Raw genomic sequence first — 19,203 nt, 5'->3', positions numbered from 1 at the left:
TCAGAATTTTTATATTTTCAGTGCCTCAATATTAAAATATAAAACTGGATCATAAACCAGAAATTCTGTGCTCCACATCACTGGCAGTTAGGAGGGATAGGCTGGGAGCTGGAGCCACCTATACGAGCATGTAAAACTTCCATCAGGCTAGTTTCAGCACCTTCCCCAAATTTACAAGATTTCTTGTGTCATTGATGGAGATTACGCTGTTCAGCCCTTAGTGGTATACATCCCCCACCCAACTGAGGGGAAATGAAGGGCTGGGAACCACCCGGCTTCCCTGTACAGGCAACGAGAAGATGCCATCTCTGGAGAAGGATTCCACCTCTCCAAGGACAAGTGTCTAAAACAGTGGATGTGTGGTGGGTTGACCCTGGCTGGACATCAAGTGCCACCCAGCTGCTCCATCACTCCTCTCCTCAGCAGGACAGGCTGGGGAGAAAATATGATGGAAAAGAACTTGTGGCTCAAGATAAAGGCAGTTTAATAAAGCAAAAGCGAAGGCTGTGTGCAGAAGCAAAGGAAAACAAAAGATTTATTCCCTACATCCCATCAACAGGCAACGTCCAGCCGCTTCCCAGAAAGCAGGGCTTCAGTACACATAGCAGTTGCTCTGGAAGACAAATGTAACAAAAAATGCCCACCCCCGCTTTAGCCTTTATTGCTGAGCACACGCCATAGGGTATGGACTATCCCTTTGGTCACTCTGGGTCAGCTCTCCTGGCTGTGTCCCCTCCCAGGCTCTTGCCCATCCCCAGCCTGCTGGTGAGGGGGGTGAGGTGGGAGAGACAGCCCTGATGCTGCGGGAGCAGGGCTCAGCAGCAGGCAAACACTGCTGCGTTCTCACTGTCTTCCTAGCCGCAAAGCACAGCGCCGTGAGGGCTGCTGGGGGGGAGTTACCTCCGTCCCAGCCAGACCACGTACAGGGTGTCTGTCCCACTTCATTTACTTCTCAGGAAGCCTGGAGTGTTAGAGCAAGCTTTTAGACAGCAGTCACCTGGCAGGAATCCTACCCACAGAGTCTCGAGATGGTGATAAAACCAAAGAGCTGAAATGTCTTTGAATGAACCTGTTTGTCTCCATTCACAGAGGAAGTGAGGCTGACTCCATGCCCAGCTCCAATTCAACATCAGGCAAAACTCTGCTAGACGTTAGTCCATCAACACTGTCACAGCACTCTCAAAACCATCAAGCTGCAACAAGGTCTTTTACCATCACACACCAGCATACTCTTCATGCCAGTCCCTCTGCCGTGCTGCCTTCTCCTAGTCTCACCTCATCCAGGGCATGTGTTTTCTCTCTGCTTCTTCCTCCTCTCTCTTCCTTGGCTGCTCTCCCTCCGTTGGCTGCCCAACATGTTAACTTAACCAGCCACAGCTGCACCTTGTCTACATCAGCCACCCCACCCCCTGAAGCCAGCCCACAGCTGTATGTTACCAATGATAATAAACCCACCTTCATTCCTCTACACGACACCATGAAGTTTATCAGCATCTGGGTTGCCCTAGGACAAAAAAGGCGAGACTGGGCATCACCCTGAACCCTACAAATCACTTATGCTCAACTTCACGTGAAACAAAGCTGTGCTTCCCTCTTCTTCCCACCCCCCCACAATGGCAGCTAGGTGCAGTCTGAATTACACCAGCCCCCCTAGCCCAGCCTCGTGCATGGTTAATACTCCGACCTGTCTTTTTGCTGACTAGACTCAATGATGTACATACATGTCGCTGAAGGCTTTTCATGGGAGCAATGTTGGGGTCCTCCTCTCCCAGGGAGGATCTTCTAAGAAGACCATGTTTTCTGCCATGGCAGGTCTGATTTCCAGTATCATTTCACATTCTCTCTACTTTTGTCTCTCACATGTTGCCTGTGAACAAATATCTCCCAGATCAGCTCTTCTGAAGACTGAAATCATCATGAGATTTGTCAAGACACATCAAGAGATGTGTCAAAACTAAAAAATTATTCTTTCCAGTATGCTTCATTAATAATAATAAAACAAAAGCTGCACCACAGAGCAGCTGACAATTGTTCTTAACTAGTTTAGCTAACTGGTGTCTCACTGGTGACCAGAGTACACTTCAGGCCTGCGAGCCCTTTTCAGTTATCATGAACTAGGTAAATTTAGTAGCCCACAGACTAGCAAACAGCTCCTGTTTGGGACTGTGTATGCAAAGGGCAGCGGAACTAGGGGCAGGGTTGTTCTGCGTGTGACTTCAGAAAACTGAGCTTTTCCACCAAGATTTTTTGCTGCTGAGGCTTTGTACTGGTAGTGGATTCAGTGAGACTGGCAATTGCAGTGTGAACCTCCAGACCGGTGACGCTGGACACAGCCCTGCTGAGAAGCGGAGGAAAGCACTGGCAGACAAGGCTCAGCCCAGTCACAACAGGGAGATTAATGTGTCCACTGCTGGCATTTCCTCTGCAAGGCAGGATTTTTCAGGAAGAACACGTTTTCTGCTGTGCTGTGTCTAGTTTCCAGTGTAATTCTGATTCTCTCCACTTTTGTCTTTCACAAAACAAGTTGCACAAATGGTAAAATGAATGTTGAGCCCCAGGTTGAGGGAACCTGCCTTGCTCTTATTTCACTTGGTAACTCGGGGGTTTCCACATCTCTATTCCATATGTTGATAAATATCTGAGAGAAAGTCTACAAGGCCTTTGTTTTACATATGTTTCATTAGAATAGCCAGAGCTTGCCTTTCAGCTGTACAGCTCCCCGCATGCAGCCATGCATCACCTCGTAAGGGGAAAAATAGTTGACTGTAACATGTAATTACTTTTGTTAGCTGAAAAAAACAACATATAGAGCAAAGTTCTGTATGTACAGCTGCTATTAAATTTGTGGTTTCAAAGGGAAAATCTTCATTAATGAGGTTAAAAACTAACACTGGATAGGCATTTTATTTGCTCCATTTACAGCTGTATAACATAAAGCATAGCTGAGGTCAGAGAAACTGCTGTGATGGTACCGTTTGCTCTTCCATATGCTCCACAGAAAACATCACCATAATTTTTATTTCTCCCTCTCAAGCAGGCACACCGTTTCTGAACCATTGTCTGCCATTTGAAAAAAAATGAAAAAAAATTGAAAAAAAATGACCTGCACTGGCTGTTAGGATTTTCCAGCATCCCACCTTTAGCAAAGACACATTTTTCTTTGAACAGATACTGAGCTCACAAGAAGCAATAGCCAAGAACAGCTATAGTACAGAAACTAGTATTAAAATCCAGGTAAATGGTGTTTGTTACAAGATTTAAGGAAAGTAAACTATGTAATGGAGGGAATGGGAGCCCTGCAATCAGGCATGCCTTCCCTGATGATGATCCCATGAAACTGGGACATTTTTGTAATTGATTTTAAAGATTGTTTTTTTCAGTATTCCTTTACATGAAGCTGATAAATGTAAATTTGCTTTTTCAATACCTAGCAGAAACAATATGACTCCTTGTAAGCGATACCAATGGACGGTGTTGCCGCAGGGTATGAAAAACAGTCCTACTATATGTCGATGGTATGCAGCAAAGGCATTGTCACCTGTACAGGAACAATTTCCACAAATGTATTGTTATCATTATATGGATGATATTCTTGTATCAGCTGCAAATAAGGCTGAACTTCAGCAAGTGTATCCAGTTTTGCAGCAGTCATTGGCCACATTTGGGCTATGTATAGCACCAGAAAAGATTCAACAAGCCCTGTGGAAATACTTGGGAGTTAAAGCGCCAGATCAAATGCTTGAGCTACAGTCTATCCAGCTCCGAGTAAATGTCAGAACCCTAACTGATTTGCAAAAATTATTAGGGACCATAAATTGGGTAAGGCCATACTTGGGCCTTACAACAGAACAATTGAAACCACTCTTTGATGTATTGAAGGGTGACACTGATTTAACGTCTCCCCGATCACTAAGGAAGCCAGCTTAGCCCTAGAGAGGGTGGCCAATGGTCTGCAACAAAAAAGGGTACACCATGTAGACTTAGAAACTCTGGTAAGTTTATATATTGTCATTACTAACTATCATCCCATGGGATTGTTGGGCCAATGGAATGAGTGCTGGCAAGATCCGATACATATCTTAGAGTGGTTATTTTTATCTGTACAACCATGGAAGACAGTAAGCACTCAGACTGAACTAGTATCAAAAATCATCAACAAAGGATGTACACGGTGCGTTCAGCCCATGGGCCAAGATCCCAATTACTTGATAATTCCCATTGAACGTGATTATGTAAGCTGGTGTTTGGCAAACAGTTTACCATTTCAGTTGGCTCTGGAAAGATTCAAGGGACAAATATCCTATCATCTTCCCAGTCCTAAATTATTACAAACTTATTTGGACATACAAATACTTCAAAAGCTGCTGGCAGCAGACAGCCCAGTGCAAGGCCCTACGGTCTTTACAGATGGTTCTGGGAAATCGGGAAAGGCAGTGGTCACTTGATATGATGGGAAGCAATGGCAAGAATTGATACACTTGACACAGGGATCACCTCAATTGGTTGAACTTAGTGCTGTCATTGTTGCCTTTAAATCATTTTCTCATGTGCTGTAAACATTGTTACAGACTCTGCTTATGTTGCAGATGTTGCGCGACTCATTGACCATGCATTGCTTAAGGAAGTAAATTCAGAACGACTATTTTTATTTAAAACATTATGGGTAATAGTGAGTCAATGCACACATAGATATTACATCCTGCACGTCCGCAGTCACACTGGATTGCCAGGATTCATCTGTGAAGAAAATGCCCGTGCTGATGCTCTTGCAGCTCCTGCTTGGACTCCTCCAGTGCTGGATCTGATATGACAGGCCCTCATGTCTCATGATTTTTTTCATCAGGGGGCTCGGGCATTGGTCCATCAATTTAAAATATCTTTTGCAGATGCAAAATCCATCATTGCCGCTTGTCCAGAGTGTCAGCGATTGGGTCCTGGACTAACGTTTCCACGAGGGGTCAATTCACGTGGCTATCAGTCCTTGGATCTGTAGCAAATGGATATCACACGTGTCTTTTTTTTGGTCGTTCACAGTATGTTCATGTCTCCATTGATACCTTCTCAAAAGTTCTATGGGCATTGGCCCATACTGGGGAGAAGGCTCTGGATGCCATTTCACATCTTCGACAGGCTTGGGCTGCTCTGGGGGTTCCTAAGCATCTCAAGACAGACAGTGGACCAGCATATATTCATCTGCACGCATGGCCAAGTTCTTGCCTCTTGAGGGGTGGAACATGTTAGTGGCATCCCGCATTCCCTGACTGGCCAAGCCATTGTGGAGCATGTTCATCATACTTTAAAACTACTTCCTGAAAAACAAAAAGGGGGAAGGGGTTCTGAGACTCCGCATGATTGTCTATGGAAAGCTGTGTATACATTGAATTATTTGACTGTGCCGGCTGGAAAAGAATGTCCTGTGATTATCTCACATTTCTTGTCTTTGCAGGAAGATCCTACTATCTGAGCAAAGGTTTTAATGAGAGATCTACAAACGGAAAAATGGACAGGCCTGTGGGATTTAATTACCTGGGGATAAGGGTATGCTTGTGTCTCCACAGATGCAGGGCCGCGGTGGCCGCAGGAGTGTTAAGCCTGTTTTAGATCCTAGAATTGACAAGAGGACATCAGATACTGGCTATTCCACAGAACTCTTGAGAGGGGAGTCAGAATATCTGGGTGACCCTGATGCAGAGGCTGAATCAGACGTAGCTTTGTGCCTTCTTAACTCAACCTAAACAGCCTTTCCACATATCCTGCCAAGGGCCCTACAATAGATGATAGACACAGCCTTTCTGGTTAAAAAAAAAAAGGGGGGGGGGGGCGGGAATTGTAGAGGAATGAAAGCAGTGGGTTGATTGGCATTGATGGTATGCAGCTGTGGCCTTGCCTCAGAGGCAGTGGGTTGGTGGACATGGAAGACATGCAGCTGTACCGCTAAGTGGTTAAATAGCCCTGAGGATTGTGGGAGAGGGGTTGGGTGGAGGAGGGGTATGGTTTGACCTCTGGAGGAAGGAGGTACAGCACAGACAGTAGAATCTGACCGATGGTAAAGCCTTGTTGCAGCCTACTAGTTTGTTTGTACTGCAACAGCGACTTGTGAAAGACAGACATTTCTCAGTGTGGTGCTTGGAAAATGAAACAACAACAAAACCAGTGTAGGTGAAGGATCAGGGAGCAGCAATCTGAAGTGGTGCATTTCCCAAAGGCCCCAGTGTGGAGGAAAAGCAGAGCCAAGAGAGCCAGAAGTGAGTGCTGCCCTGAGCATGGCGCCTCGGGCAGGAGCTTCACAGCAGAACTGTGGCTGGCAACCCAATGGTGGTGCCCATGTCTGCCGTCCTCACAGATGGTCCATCTGTCCTGTAGCCAGAGAGACACCAGGAAGGGCGCTGCAGCCCTCGGACACACTCCATGATCCCTTTTCTTGTCTCCTTGCTAAGTATGCTAGTCATAGTTAGCATAGGAGAGAAACATGCCTGTGAGCAACTGTTAGTATAATTCCCTCTCTTACCACCCTTTTTTTACAGAAGGCAAACCCCGAAGGCTCGTTCTCTGCTGTTCTATAGAAAATTGTAAAGCCATAAACAGCAAGGCCTAACGCATTTCTTTGCAATCATCTTTTTACTTTAAAGAGAATGAGAAAGTTTGTCATTAAAGGAATACGGGGGAAATTATAGAACTAAGAGATTTGCCTCATGCAGATGATGCACTTGTATGTAAGTCTTGTCTCCTGTCAGAGATGACCCAAGACTCATCGCTGTGTTTTGCCTCTCTGATGTGTGCCTTGCTTTGTCAAGACAGAAAACCCTTTTTGAACTTCCCCAGTGAGCATTCTCTTCAAATAACAAGCATAAAACCAGTATCCTCTGTCGAGGGAAACAGAGCAAGTGCTCATGTTATGGACATTGTCACTTCACACAGATGTGAAATCAGAATCAGTCTTCCACACAACAGATTATCATCATTCATTTTGTCAAATGTTTACTATGAGTAAATTGCTTTCTGCTTTCTTAGCTTCTTTTAAGAAATGCTATCTAAGCCCATGGCATGTAGCTGTAGAGAAGGAATAAAACCCAAACGTAATACAATAACTAATCTTAAACACATTAATTTTTACAGGGAAAATCTTAATATATTGAAAAGGTCCCTATGTCAGTAACAATATTTACAGGTTTTACTTTAGCTTTTCAAATGTTATCTTAATTTGCTCTTTTTCTCTTCAGAAGAAGAAACAGATATAAATATTCTTGGATGAAGACTACCAGTGTCTTTAATGATAACATTAATAATCGTCACATGAATGTAAATAGTTTCCATTGAACTTTAAGCAGTAATACGTGAGTCTTTAAATATTTTGTAAATACCACACTGGCAGTGCCACAGATGAAAGTCTGTCTATATTGAGCTGCAGAACAAAAGCTAGCCATAGGAAAGCCTGTGCACCTATCTGCATTAGCTAGCAATTTGTTGTCATTAGCAGCATGCAGACTGCCAAAGCCCCGGCCCCTGCGTGCAGGCAGGCAGGACTGATGACACAAGCTATCCTCCGCACGACAGAATGAGCAGCTTCACCCAGGCACAGCTGGGTGCCACCCACATGCCAAAGCCACCAAAGCCTCCGTTAATGAAACATTGATATCTGGCTTTTCAAAAAATGCAGATTGGTCTCTTTTATGCTAGAATATCGTCTTAGGAGAAGAAAAGCCACTTTAGGGCCCTTTCATGTCTCTTGGTTTTTGTTTCAGTCCACAATATAGATGCCCTTACTGATCGCAATGAAAAAGCTGTTATAACAAAATGAAAGATGTACTGTACAGAGCTTTACCCTTATGTAAGGAATGCAAAATGGTATTGGGTAATTCACAGCAGAAGGTATCTGGGGAGGAGAAATGAAATTTGGAAATAGTTAATGGATTGCTACATTCATTGCGAACTGAAATGAATTTTTGACGTGCACAGTGTGTACTGTTTTTCTTAGCAAGCCAACTGTTTTCGTTCTTACAAAATTTATGTTATATTTCAAGGTAAATGTATTGTGTGTATTTAAAGCTTTTCAGGATCTTGTCATCAGAAAAAAAATTGTACTCGAAAACCCTCCCTGCATTTTTATTTTTTTTACTTATAAAAATGTGATTTTTGCAAGATCATGTGATTTTATGGTATCTGTAACAAGCACTGGCATTAATCCAATAAAGCCTTTGGCTTGAAGGGCTCATGACAGCACTTATGCAAAAGGAGTAGTTTTACAAACTCAGAGGTTGTTTTGCCAAAGAGTAGTTTTAGATGTGGCCATCATGTATGGGCACGGACCCTAAACATGGCCTTGGCAGACTGGTTTAGAAAATACGTGGTTCTACCATTCTGTATGTGTTCTACCATTGTGTTATGTCCAGTTATTTCAGTGCATGCTACTTAGTTGTAGTTGAAAGAAACCATCAGAAGCTGCATTTGATGATTTGTATTAAAGCAGTTCCTCTTGATCTCAAGTTGAAAAATATTAATAGCTTTTGAAAAAATATATGAAATTTGACCACTCTGAGCTGTCAAAAAAACAAATCATTTTTACATGACTGAAACTAAAACCCCAACCTTCTGCTGCATGGCTCTGTAAGACATCAAAGAATTCCAGTGACCTATAGTTGTTATCGAAGTAAACTGATCTGTGACTTCCTGACTCATAGCGTGATAGAGGAGGTGTATCCATTATTTGGAAAGCATTTTCAAGTGTTAAGTTCTTATTTATTATGAAACAGCTCCCCCGGCTTTGTGCTGCCTTGCTGTGGGGTGTAGGCTTGACATTTGACATATTTATCAAGTCAGGTACACACAGCCACGGTAATACATGGAATCACCTTCACCTTGGAGTTCAGGACTATTTGTCCTTAACAATTAATCTAGATGGACAGATAAAGGCTCTTTATGCTTAATTTGTATGTCAGTTTATACACAAGAAATTGCAGAAGTCCCCAACTAAGAAAACTTTTTTTTTTATAGGAGTAATAACATGAATATACTTGGAACAGGATTTGACCCCCACATTTACAAAGACGTTGAGACTGCATTTAACCCTACAATTAATATATACCAATTTCCTGAATTGGTATATATAACAAGTGAATTCAGTAGCGATATACTCATGGAACAAAGTCGAATTTGGTTTATTATTCCACATTTTAAACTATGCAGTGCAAATTGCAAAATTAAAAATATCCAGTAGGTGTCATCTTCCTACATATTGTATGGATGATAATAAAGTTTAAGTATTTTTTTTTAAATTGAACTTAAAAGTAGGAGTCTCAAACACTGCAACAGGTTTTCTGAACATGTGTAAAAAATGCATTAATTTGATCTGATAAGCTTTACTAACACTAGGATTTCTGGAATGTTTGACACCCGGAACTGTTTATGCACAAAGTAATTTGCAGATATCCATGACTGTACTTACATGCCTGAATAACAGCTGTAAAATATGCCTGTAAATGCCCACATTTAAACCTGAAAATCTATTTAATGGATTCCAGTTAATCCACATCCTTAAAGCAATATAAATATGTACTACAGCATTGCCTCTGATCCTGAAGCCTGCACAGCAAAAATAGGTTTATGATCCTCTTTACTGATGAGGATATTAAATGAAGTTTGAAGGGCTTGGAAAGGGCAGGGAATTCCATTTCCATAAGTGGTGTTTTAAGTTATTTCTTGAAACTACACCTCATATAAATAAATATTTTCATGTGGATTATTGAGAATTAGCAAGTACCTGGATCTGCTTGATTTACATTGCCATTCATTTTAAATCAAATACTTTTATTTATATTCAGCAGCTTTATACATAGTTGAGAAGTAAAATTACCCAGGCAAATTTGAATCCCTGTGATTCAGCCATCTTCCAACGTAAGTAAAATAAACACTTTTCACATTTTAAACCCTAACCTCTATTATTTGGTGTGGAGATACTTACTAGGTCAGAGTTAGGCCTTTCAGCATGTGATTAAAACATGCACTTTGTCCATGTCCATGGATTTTGTAACACAATCCTTTAGCAATCTGGCAACATTTCTGGCTTTGTTAGTGCAGGGTATTGCTTAGGAAAGTTCCTACACAATACTGGTTTTGTCTGATCCAACATCCTTTGAAAATAATAGAAAGCCTTCCAAGGGCTTAAGTCATGAACTAGTCAGGCTCATGAAAAGGCTGAGCGACGGCAGGTGAAGCTGGAGGGCTGACACCGGCAGGAAATCGCAGTGTGGCAGATGCCAACGCACACACAAGCAGATTTCAGCCGTGGCCTGAAACCTGCTTTTAATTTGCACAAGCAACGGGGTGGGAAATGCCCCCAGTTCAGACGGACTAACAACGATTACACAGTCGTATTTAAATTTTATTTTATTTTTTAATTAAGTCACCTTGACGTTTCCAATAGTCCCAGTACGTGTGGTTTCTGTGAAGATGCACGAGGAAGTAAACAGGATTTCAAAGGAAAACGCCTTTTTTCCATACGATCCCGGTCTACGGTTATGCATCGAGTAAGGTGCTTTTGCATCACACACGAAGGAACAGGAAATTCTGCATAACCCTCCGCTAATTAAAAGCTCGTTAGTTCTTTATGGTGAAGTACTCAACAGCCAGGAAACGATTACCTTAGCGCTCCCGCCACCCGCACGCAGCCAGGCGGTGACAGCGCCGGCGTGGGGGGCAGGTTCCGACTGGGAGAGCGGGAGGCGGCTGGCGGAGCGGGGGGGGCTCGTCCTCCGCCGCGCCCAGCTCGGCCGGACCAGCACCGCGCCGGCGGGCGGGTGGGGAAGGGGGGCCCCACAGAGCGCGTACGCTTTCCTGTAATTTGAAAAGGATTGTTTGTGGTGGTGTTTGTAGGGATACGAGGGACGAATCCACGCTTATCTTTGGTGTAGTAGCAGATGGAGCTTTTTTTTTTTTTTTTTCCGCTTCGCTACCGCAGGCTTGCCAGAGGGGAACGACGAAGCCTCGCAGGAGCAAAGCGGGGCAGGGTGAGCTCCCGTGCTGGCTCGGGACCACCACCCGAGCCGCCTGCCGCTCCCACAGCCCGCTCCTACGCGCCGCGTACCTTCCTCCGGGGCGGGGCAGGGCCGCGCCGGGCCGCGCCGCCCGCAGGGAAACCGGCCCCGCCGCCGCCGCCCTCGCCTCAGCTATCGCCTCCGAAGCTCGGCTCGCTCACAGGGCGCAGTAGATGCTCAGGGGCACTGGCAGCGGCCGGGCTCCCCGGGGCCGGGCCTGGCGCGCAGCGAGCCCCCGCCGCCTGAGGGAGCGCGCGCGGCGCCCGTTCCCGCCTCCCCGCCCGCGGCCGTTGGGCGCGAGGGGTTGAGGGGAGGGGGGCGCGGTCGCTCGCGCCTGCCTGCCCCCCCGCCCGCCCCCTCCCGCGTGGGAGCCGGCGGGCGGGGCCGCGCATGCGACGCCCGCGCGGCCCGGCCCCGCCCCCGCGGCCCGGCTGCGGCCGGCGCTGCCGAGGGAGCGCAGAGCAACATGGAGGCGGCGGCGGCGCGGCGGGGAGCGCGGCTCGGACGGGCGGCGGGCGCGGGGCGGTAGCGAGCTTGCCGGCCGCCTTCCCCTCCTCCCCCTCCTCCCCCTCACACCCGCTCCCCCTCCCCTCCGCTCTTTAAGAGGCGGGAGGCGCGGGCTGCCTGCCCCCCTCGCAGGGGATGGCGGCCCCGGGCCCTCCGCAGCTCCCGTGGCTGCGGCTGGGCCCGCGGCTGCGGGCCGGGCTGGAGGTCGCACTGCGGGTACCCAGCCTGTTCCTCATCGACGCCATCTTCAACTCGTCCCCCCTGCCGGGGGGCTCCCTGTGCGCCGCGCTCCTGGGCGTGCTGCTGCGGCTGCTGGGTGAGAGCTTCCCCCCGCCGCGGGACGGGGCCCCGCCGCGCAGCCCCGGCCTCCCTCGCCGGCCGGGCGCTGCGGGGGGTCGGCACCCCCACCGGGCCGGGGCCGGGGCCCGGGCCGCTCCTGGCTGCCGCCTGCCCTCGCTGACCTTGCTCGCAGGCGGGGCGGGGTGGCCGCTCCTCTCCCCCGGCCCCTCAGCCCCCCGCCGCCCTACTGCCGCGGCCTGTTTCCCCCGGCCCCTTCCCGCCGCTTCCCCGAGTCCCTGCGCGGCCGCTGGGGGTACATGACCGTCCCGTGTCCCCCCCGCCTGCCCCGCTCGGTGCCCGCTTCCTCGCTCCGCCCTCATGCCCCCAGCCCCCGGCGGGGCCCCCCGCGGCGGTGAGGCCCTGGGGGGGGGCGCGGGGCCCGGGCGTGGCGGCGGACGGGCCGGTGCTGCGCGCCATGTGCGCGGGGGCCGGGGCTGCGGGCCCCGCCGCGGCGGGAAGCGTGTGGCGCCCTGCCTGCGGCTGCTTGCTTTATTCTTACTTAAAGCCCTTTGCATAGAGTGATTCTTCCTGCAACACGCCGTTAAATCCTTATTTTAGGGACAGCAGTTCAGAAATGCCGGGAATTCGGTTCCCGAAAATAAGCCTCTTGAAACTGGCCGGTGGTTGGTTTTAAGCGTTTTTAATTTATTTTTTTCTTGCTTGGGATGAAGGTTGAAAATCGCTGGTGTGACTAGGTGATGGGATTTCCAGTGTTGTCTTGTGTTCCTAACATAGCCTAGGCCAGGTTGGAGCCCCGCTCTGCAAAGCGCTGTACTGGCGATGCTGCGTCGTGTATCGCATCTTGGCGCTGGGAATCCTGAGGCAGGAAGGAAAGGAGAATCCAAAGTACAGCAAGAGTTGTTTTGCAGGCCTGCAACATGTTGATTTTGTGTTTTGTTTGATGTTCATAGTGGAAAAAAAGGGGGGGAGGGAAGGAAATAAGTGGTAGGGTTGTTGGGGTGAGAAGCTGAGACGAGAGGTTAGAAGGGAAGGTACACAGAAGCGTAGTGGTGACGCACCGCGGAAATTGAGGAGCGGAGGGTAAAAACAAAGGATAAACTATAGCAAGGCAGTAGCTGAGAGGAGAGCGAAGGGAGAAAGTAAACAAAACAAAGTAGGTGTTTTATTATTTGTGCTGTGCCTCCTTTCTTAAAGGGTGCCTGGGGGAGTCGCCGCTCCTGTGAGAAGGTCCTGCCTGCCTCCTCTGCCTGGCCCTGCAGCTGGTACCGACAGCTCGGGGATGGGGAGGATGGGGTCTTCCTCCCTACTTTCCATTTTCTTGACCCTTTGTTCCATGCTTCTGGAATTGCTAAGGGCACTTCTCACTGGTAATTCCAGTAAAAAAAAAAAAGACATGGCAGTGCCTCACCAACTTAATTTTAGGAGTCCTTCCTCGTCTGATACAGACGCTGTAGGAAGTGCCATGAAATTAATCCCACGTAATGTGAAAATGGTGCATGTGTTATTCAATGATAACTTTTAAGTGTGTGATATTGGGATTAACAGATTAAGGCACTTTGCAGGATTGCATTTATATGATCGCTTTTCTGGAAGAGTTTGGGGAACCAGAGGGTAATCCCTGCCTCCTGCAGAAGAGCGTTGGGAACAGTTTATGCCAAGAGATTTATCTTGTACTTTGAGGCAAGTGGTCTGTGGTTTTTGGCTTTCCAAAATTACAAGAAAAATAAAAATGTAACTACTTAATGTCAGAGACCTTCCATGTGGTTCAGACAACAGAGTGCTTTTGCATCTATTTTTTCCTTGTATGAATTCAAGGATTACAGGGCCGGATTTCTGCTGCTGTTAGGATAAAGCAAAATACTTACTTTGGATCGTACTGTATTTAAATAGTGGGGAAGTTGCCTTTTTAGTTACCGTTTTCAGGCTTTGACAGACTGATCCAAATTTTTCCTGTAGCGCAATACTATTTAGCATAGGATAAACACAGAACTTGTATTCTGGATACAAGGATTGTAGCTTTGGGGAGATGGATAGCTTTTGGGGGTGATGTAGAACAGTTCTGAAATGTATTGGAAGCACAGTTCTTCAAGAATATTAATAGAGTTCTGTATGATTTTTTTTAAGAAGTTTTACTGCAGTACTACTTGGTCTGATTCTTCCATCGCTTATTTTCTACACAAGTACATAGCTGTACGCGGCACAGAACCAAGTTCTGCAACTGGAGTGCAATTTGTCTTTAATCTTTTTGATTAGCCTTGCATCGTTTCCAACAGTGTTTGCTGTTCATAGCTGCGTGTTTTTTTTCAAGTGTGTCGATGCCAGCAGAACCACCGCCCCCAGGAGTGTGAAACTTCAGACAGCAGTCCCTCCTGAGCCAGGACACTGGTTTTTGAGAGGGTTACTATAAATACTGTAGTCTGTAGAAAGATGTGGAAGCAAGTAGAATGGCTGGGGCTAGGGAAAAAGTAATTTGGCAGTTCCGTATGATTAAAATACTTGACTGAAGATAGCCGAACCCTGCAACTGACTGCAAGTCAGATCCTAGGTAGTGTGCGATTATAAAGAAACTGACAAATTGCAGGAGGTAAAAGAAGAAATGAGAGGGAGGGATTCATTGTAATGCAGGAAATTAACTTTTAAAAGTAAATGCTTGTGATTAAATGTTGTGTTTGGAGGCTGTATTGGAGACAGCTGGTGATAGGATGGCCTAAGTAGGAACAGTAAAGATGAGCAGCAGTATCTACAGAAACATGAGAGACAAATCAAAGGACAAACTGCAGCATTTCCTATCGACAGGAAAAATGGGAAAAGATTCACTGTTTGGTGAACACCTTGCAGGGCAGAGCTAAGTCTGCTGTGGCAAGATGGGCTGAGTGACAAAAATACAAATGGGGGGGAGGAGTGCTCAGCTCACCTCCCCTTCCGAGATCCGAGTTACCTCCTGTGGCCTTTGGAGGTTCCTGTGCGGGGTCCTGACTTTTCCACACAAGTGTTGACAGAGAAATACTTTACCTTTTGTTAGTTCTTCTTTAGAGGAACCAGTAAGTCAAGCTTCTCTATTGACTCTCTGTAGTGCTGTTTTTAGGGATGTGTCCTGCGTGTGAAATGCCAGTGTTTTAAGATGACCTATAGTATCTAAATACAGTCCTGTTACTGCAGCTGCAAGGCAGAAAAATAGCTTTTGTTAGCAGGCGTGTTTCAGGGCAGCCTGCTTAGTGCAAAATGCATCTCGTCTGGCTCCAGTGAGCAGAATTATGTAAATAATGAGCTTGTCACACGCATGCGAGCCTTTTCTGTGACTTCTGAGAAAAGACAAAGGGTACAAACTTGTTGGCAGCATTAGCTTTCCCAGAGGTGTTTATGGTGGTACGCATGAAAAGGCAATGAAACTGTCAAGCTGATTTTTACAAATAAGTGCTGTACGTAACAAATATTCAGCTTTTCATGGAAGAACTGAGCTATGATACAAGGCACTTCCTGAAAACTGGTTGAGGCTTTTCCTCAGTCTGCTTGACAAGGTTACTAGGTTAATGATTAGTTAAAGATAATGTTTTTATATCAGCCAATGCTGTTTGCAAAAAGTACTGTTAAGATGCATTTATAACCTTTTTTTTTGTAGTCTGCCTTGTGCTGTTGATTCATGTTGACCCTCCCCCTTCCTTTTCAGTCCTCCAGGCTGGGTGGGGGGGTTGGTTTGGGTTTTTTTGTAATACAAGCAGCTGGCAACAATACTGGTGGAATCAAATGCTGTTTTTTAGCAAAGTTTTTTTTTTATTCCCATGATCAGGATACCACAGCTGAAAATATTTTTTTAAACACTTGATTATGGAGGATTTAGAACAATCTGAAATACAGTCGTCACAAAAGACTGATGCTGTCCTCCAGTAGAAAGAGGATTACTTGTGATGTCATTAATTGTAGTACTGAGATTGAAAGCAACTTTCAATCAAATGTAAATTGTAGAGCTCGAAGTATCTCTACACTGGTTTGGATAAGAAAGCAGTTAGGTAGACTGGAAGCGGATTGAGAAGCCCCAAAACAAAGGCAGTGTGTTTCCTGAAAAAAAAAAAATGTTTAAGGAAGTGAATCTAGTGGGAAGTGCTATTTAATTTAACACCTGTTAGGGCACAGCCCTTACCTATGTAGTACATAGTTATGAAATTTGTAAGCATCACTACAGAAGGAGTTTACTCCAAGGACATAAATGTATACCAAAGTACTATTGATGCTATGATAGCATTTCTTACAGGAAGGTGCAGACTTTTCCAGTCGTGGTCAGTATGAGGGAAAGGTTAGAGAACAGGATTGTCAAGATTAAATCTGACTTCTAACAAGATGCAAGTTTGCACTGGCATTGGAGAGGCAATTGGTGCAGGTTTGGATTTGTGTACAAAAGCTTTATATTGCAGAAGGTCTTCTCCAAAGAGGCTTGTTTCAGGATGCCTTATCAGAAATGAAAGCAAGCTGGAGGGAATTGGAAGAAGAGTGCTACCCTCCCTGTTTTTAGTAGTCAACTACAGTAATTTTTCACTATTTTCCCATTAAAGGGTTTAGCTGAACTGTTTTGATGACTGTTATCTGTAGTACTCCAGCTTGGACATCCTTGCTCAAGTGAATTAGAGGACTTAATAAATTTTGCTCATTTAGACCTTACTAACTTTGCCTGTAAAGGTGTATTTGGTAATTCTTTTTTGCTTTTACAACTTGTCAGCCCTTAAGATTTCCAGACTAAGGCTGAAAGGCTTAGAGTTGTCACTGCTGTAGTCTGAAACTGCAGGTGAACTTAATAGAAATTGTGACTTAATGCTTGCATTGGCTTTGCATCTCGGCTACAGCGCACGGATGTATTCGATGCAGAGATTAAGTCGTCCTTACCTGTTCTCTGAAAAGTGCACCATTGGTAATGCAAAGTTAAGAGTGACTAATGGGAAAGCGAGACATTAAATAAATGTAGCTCCAAAGCTAAGGGTTAAAATCTGTTGTTGAGTTTCTGCTGAGAACTAAACCATTTCCATCTGTTTTCAGGTGTCTTTGTGTCCAGTGTTGTTCTGGTCTTACAACAGCGAGCACTTTTCAAGTTTTATATGATCGCCTCAGCATTTCTGCTGGCTGCAACTTCAGTGTTGGTGAATTACTATGCTTCTTTGCACATAAACTTCTACAGTGCCTACTACACAGCTGCGTTTGGAATTCAGATCTTCCCTCATAAAGGACCTTCGCTATGGATGGCCCTTTCCATCCTTCAGCTTACCTTTGGAATTGGATATGTTACACTGCTGAATGTGCAGTCCATATACTCTCAACTCATCATCCTGGATATACTGATTCCTGTAATTGGCTTGGTTGTTGAATTACCTTTAAACGTCCGGCAGATACTAGTTTTTATTTCAGGCCTAGTTCTGACACTAAATACCACAGCCATTTTAGTTACGAAAATTAAATGGTTCTATTATTCGGTGCGGTATGTTTATCTGCTGGTGAGGCACATGTATCGCATTTATGGATTACAGCTATTGATGGAAGATACATGGAAAAGGATTCGATTTCCAGCTGTACTGCGCGTCTTCTGGCTATCGAGACTTACAGCACAAGCTGTGGTATTAACGTATGTTGTCAAGATGGCTGAAACTAATACAGAAGAAAAATTCTTCTTGATATCGTGGGATAACTGTTGGGAACTGATTTGCAGTCTGATCATAAGTGGGTGTGACTCTACTTTAACTGTCTTAGGCATGAGTGCCGTCATTTCCTCAATAGCGCATTATTTGGGACTTGGTATCTTGGCCTTCATCGGATCAACCGATGAGGACGACAAAAGGCTTGGCTTTGTAGCACCCGTCTTGTTTTTCATCTTGGCCCTGCAGACTGGTTTAAGTGGACTGAAACCAGAAGAACGATTAGTTCGCCTGAGTCGAAACATGTGCCTTTTGTTGACCGCAGTCCTGCATTTTATCCATGGAATGACAGACCCTGTGCTGATGTCTCTCAGTGCCTCCCACGTGTCGTCGTTTCGCAGACACTTCCCTGTACTGTTTGTTTCTGCTTGCCTTTTCATCCTTCCGGTTCTGCTCAGTTACATCCTCTGGCACCACTATGCACTAAATACTTGGCTTTTTGCAGTTACAGCATTCTGTGTAGAGCTCTGCCTAAAAGTAATAGTTTCTATCACTGTTTATATATTGTTTATGATTGATGGCTACTATAATGTGCTATGGGAAAAACTTGATGATTATGTCTATTATGTTCGTTCAACTGGCAATATTATTGAGTTTATATTTGGAGTAATCATGTTTGGAAATGGAGCTTACACAATGGTCTTTGAATCGGGAAGCAAGATTCGTGCGTGCATGATGTGTCTGCACGCGTACTTCAACATCTATTTGCAAGCAAAGAATGGCTGGAAAACTTTTATAAATCGCCGGACTGCTGTTAAGAAAATAAACTCGCTTCCAGAAGTAAAAGGAAGTCGGTTACGTGAAATAGATGACGTCTGTGCAATCTGCTACCATGAGTTCACCACCTCTGCTCGCATTACTCCATGCAACCATTACTTTCACGCACTTTGTCTTCGGAAGTGGCTGTACATTCAGGACACTTGCCCGATGTGCCATCAGAAAGTGTATATTGAGGACAAAGAAAACACCAGTATCTCTAACAACAATGGCTTTGTGGCACCAAATGAAAATCCTGTACAAGCTGCAGAAGAAGCTGCTGATGCTGAAAATGAATTAAATGAAGATAACGACAGTTCTGACAGCGATGAGGAAGACAGTGACTGTGTGGCACAGCACTTGAACGAGACTCTTAATGTCGACTCCAACTCTCTTGGTGATTAAGATGTCCTTTAAGCCGTGAGTTATTTGTTCGAGATTGACTTCAACAGAATAAAAGTATCACTTTGTAGTTATTGTACTTAAGCACAACAGCAGTATCTCAATGTTGAGTCTGTGAATGGTGGTTGTTTACTGTGGTGTGTGCTACTGTAAATATACCTCTAATTTTTGCTGGTCTCTTTAATGACCACCTTAAAATTATGTACATTATTGTACATGGAATAAAATGTTTTCACATGTTTTTAAGATGGTTGGAAAAACACTCTTTAATTGATGTAGTGATAATGCTGTGCCAAAGACTGTAGACCAGTAATTCCCGATCAATGAGTTCTGGATGCAAATGAAAAATACTGGTGAAAACAGACTGTTCAGCAGGTCAAATCAGAAATGAAAAGCCTGAGCCAAAGCAGCTTTACTTACAAATTCAGTATTAGCAGAGCTTTATCGCTAAAAACTAGTAAGTTGTGTTTTTAAAAAATAAATAAATACTTAGGTTGGTAGACTTAATGTTATAGCATTTGCGTATGTGGAAC

At 45.2% G+C, this 19,203-nt stretch overlaps 1 protein-coding gene and 1 long non-coding RNA gene across 3 annotated transcripts; one reads left to right on the top strand and one right to left on the bottom strand.

Annotated features, from left to right (window-relative positions):
• Positions 1 to 4,625: 4,625 nt before the first annotated feature.
• Positions 4,626 to 11,272, bottom strand: LOC130145643 (uncharacterized). Its single transcript, XR_008820636.1, has 2 exons — positions 5,527 to 11,272; positions 4,626 to 5,309 (listed from the first exon to the last, which is right to left on the bottom strand). It is a non-coding gene; the product is annotated as an uncharacterized LOC130145643 (long non-coding RNA).
• Positions 11,273 to 11,411: 139 nt separating this feature from the next.
• Positions 11,412 to 18,916, top strand: RNF139 (ring finger protein 139). Of its 2 annotated transcripts, none has more exons than XM_056330751.1 (2): positions 11,412 to 11,853; positions 16,863 to 18,916. In XM_056330751.1, exons 1-2 carry the CDS (start codon positions 11,673 to 11,675, stop codon positions 18,671 to 18,673), a joined length of 1,992 nt encoding a protein of 663 aa, XP_056186726.1. In that variant the 5' UTR covers positions 11,412 to 11,672; the 3' UTR covers positions 18,674 to 18,916. The 2 variants fall into 2 exon arrangements, with proteins under 2 accessions (XP_056186726.1, XP_056186727.1); XM_056330752.1 differs by lacking the exon at positions 11,412 to 11,853 and adding an exon at positions 12,230 to 13,204.
• The last annotated feature ends 287 nt before the right edge of the window (positions 18,917 to 19,203 follow it).

This window comes from Falco biarmicus, chromosome 3 (genome assembly GCF_023638135.1).
Source record: "Falco biarmicus isolate bFalBia1 chromosome 3, bFalBia1.pri, whole genome shotgun sequence".
Lineage (NCBI taxonomy): Eukaryota > Metazoa > Chordata > Aves > Falconiformes > Falconidae > Falco > Falco biarmicus.
Note: the sequence above shows the minus strand (reverse complement) of the source record. Positions and strands in the feature narration are given on the sequence as shown.

Coding starts and splice junctions, on each gene's coding strand:
- RNF139 (XM_056330751.1), top strand. CDS start 11,673: ATGGCGGCCCCGGGCCCTCCGCAGCTCCCGTGGCTGCGGCTGGGCCCG. Junction 11,854..16,862: donor CGTGCTGCTGCGGCTGCTGG/GTGAGAGCTTCC, acceptor ATCTGTTTTCAG/GTGTCTTTGTGTCCAGTGTT.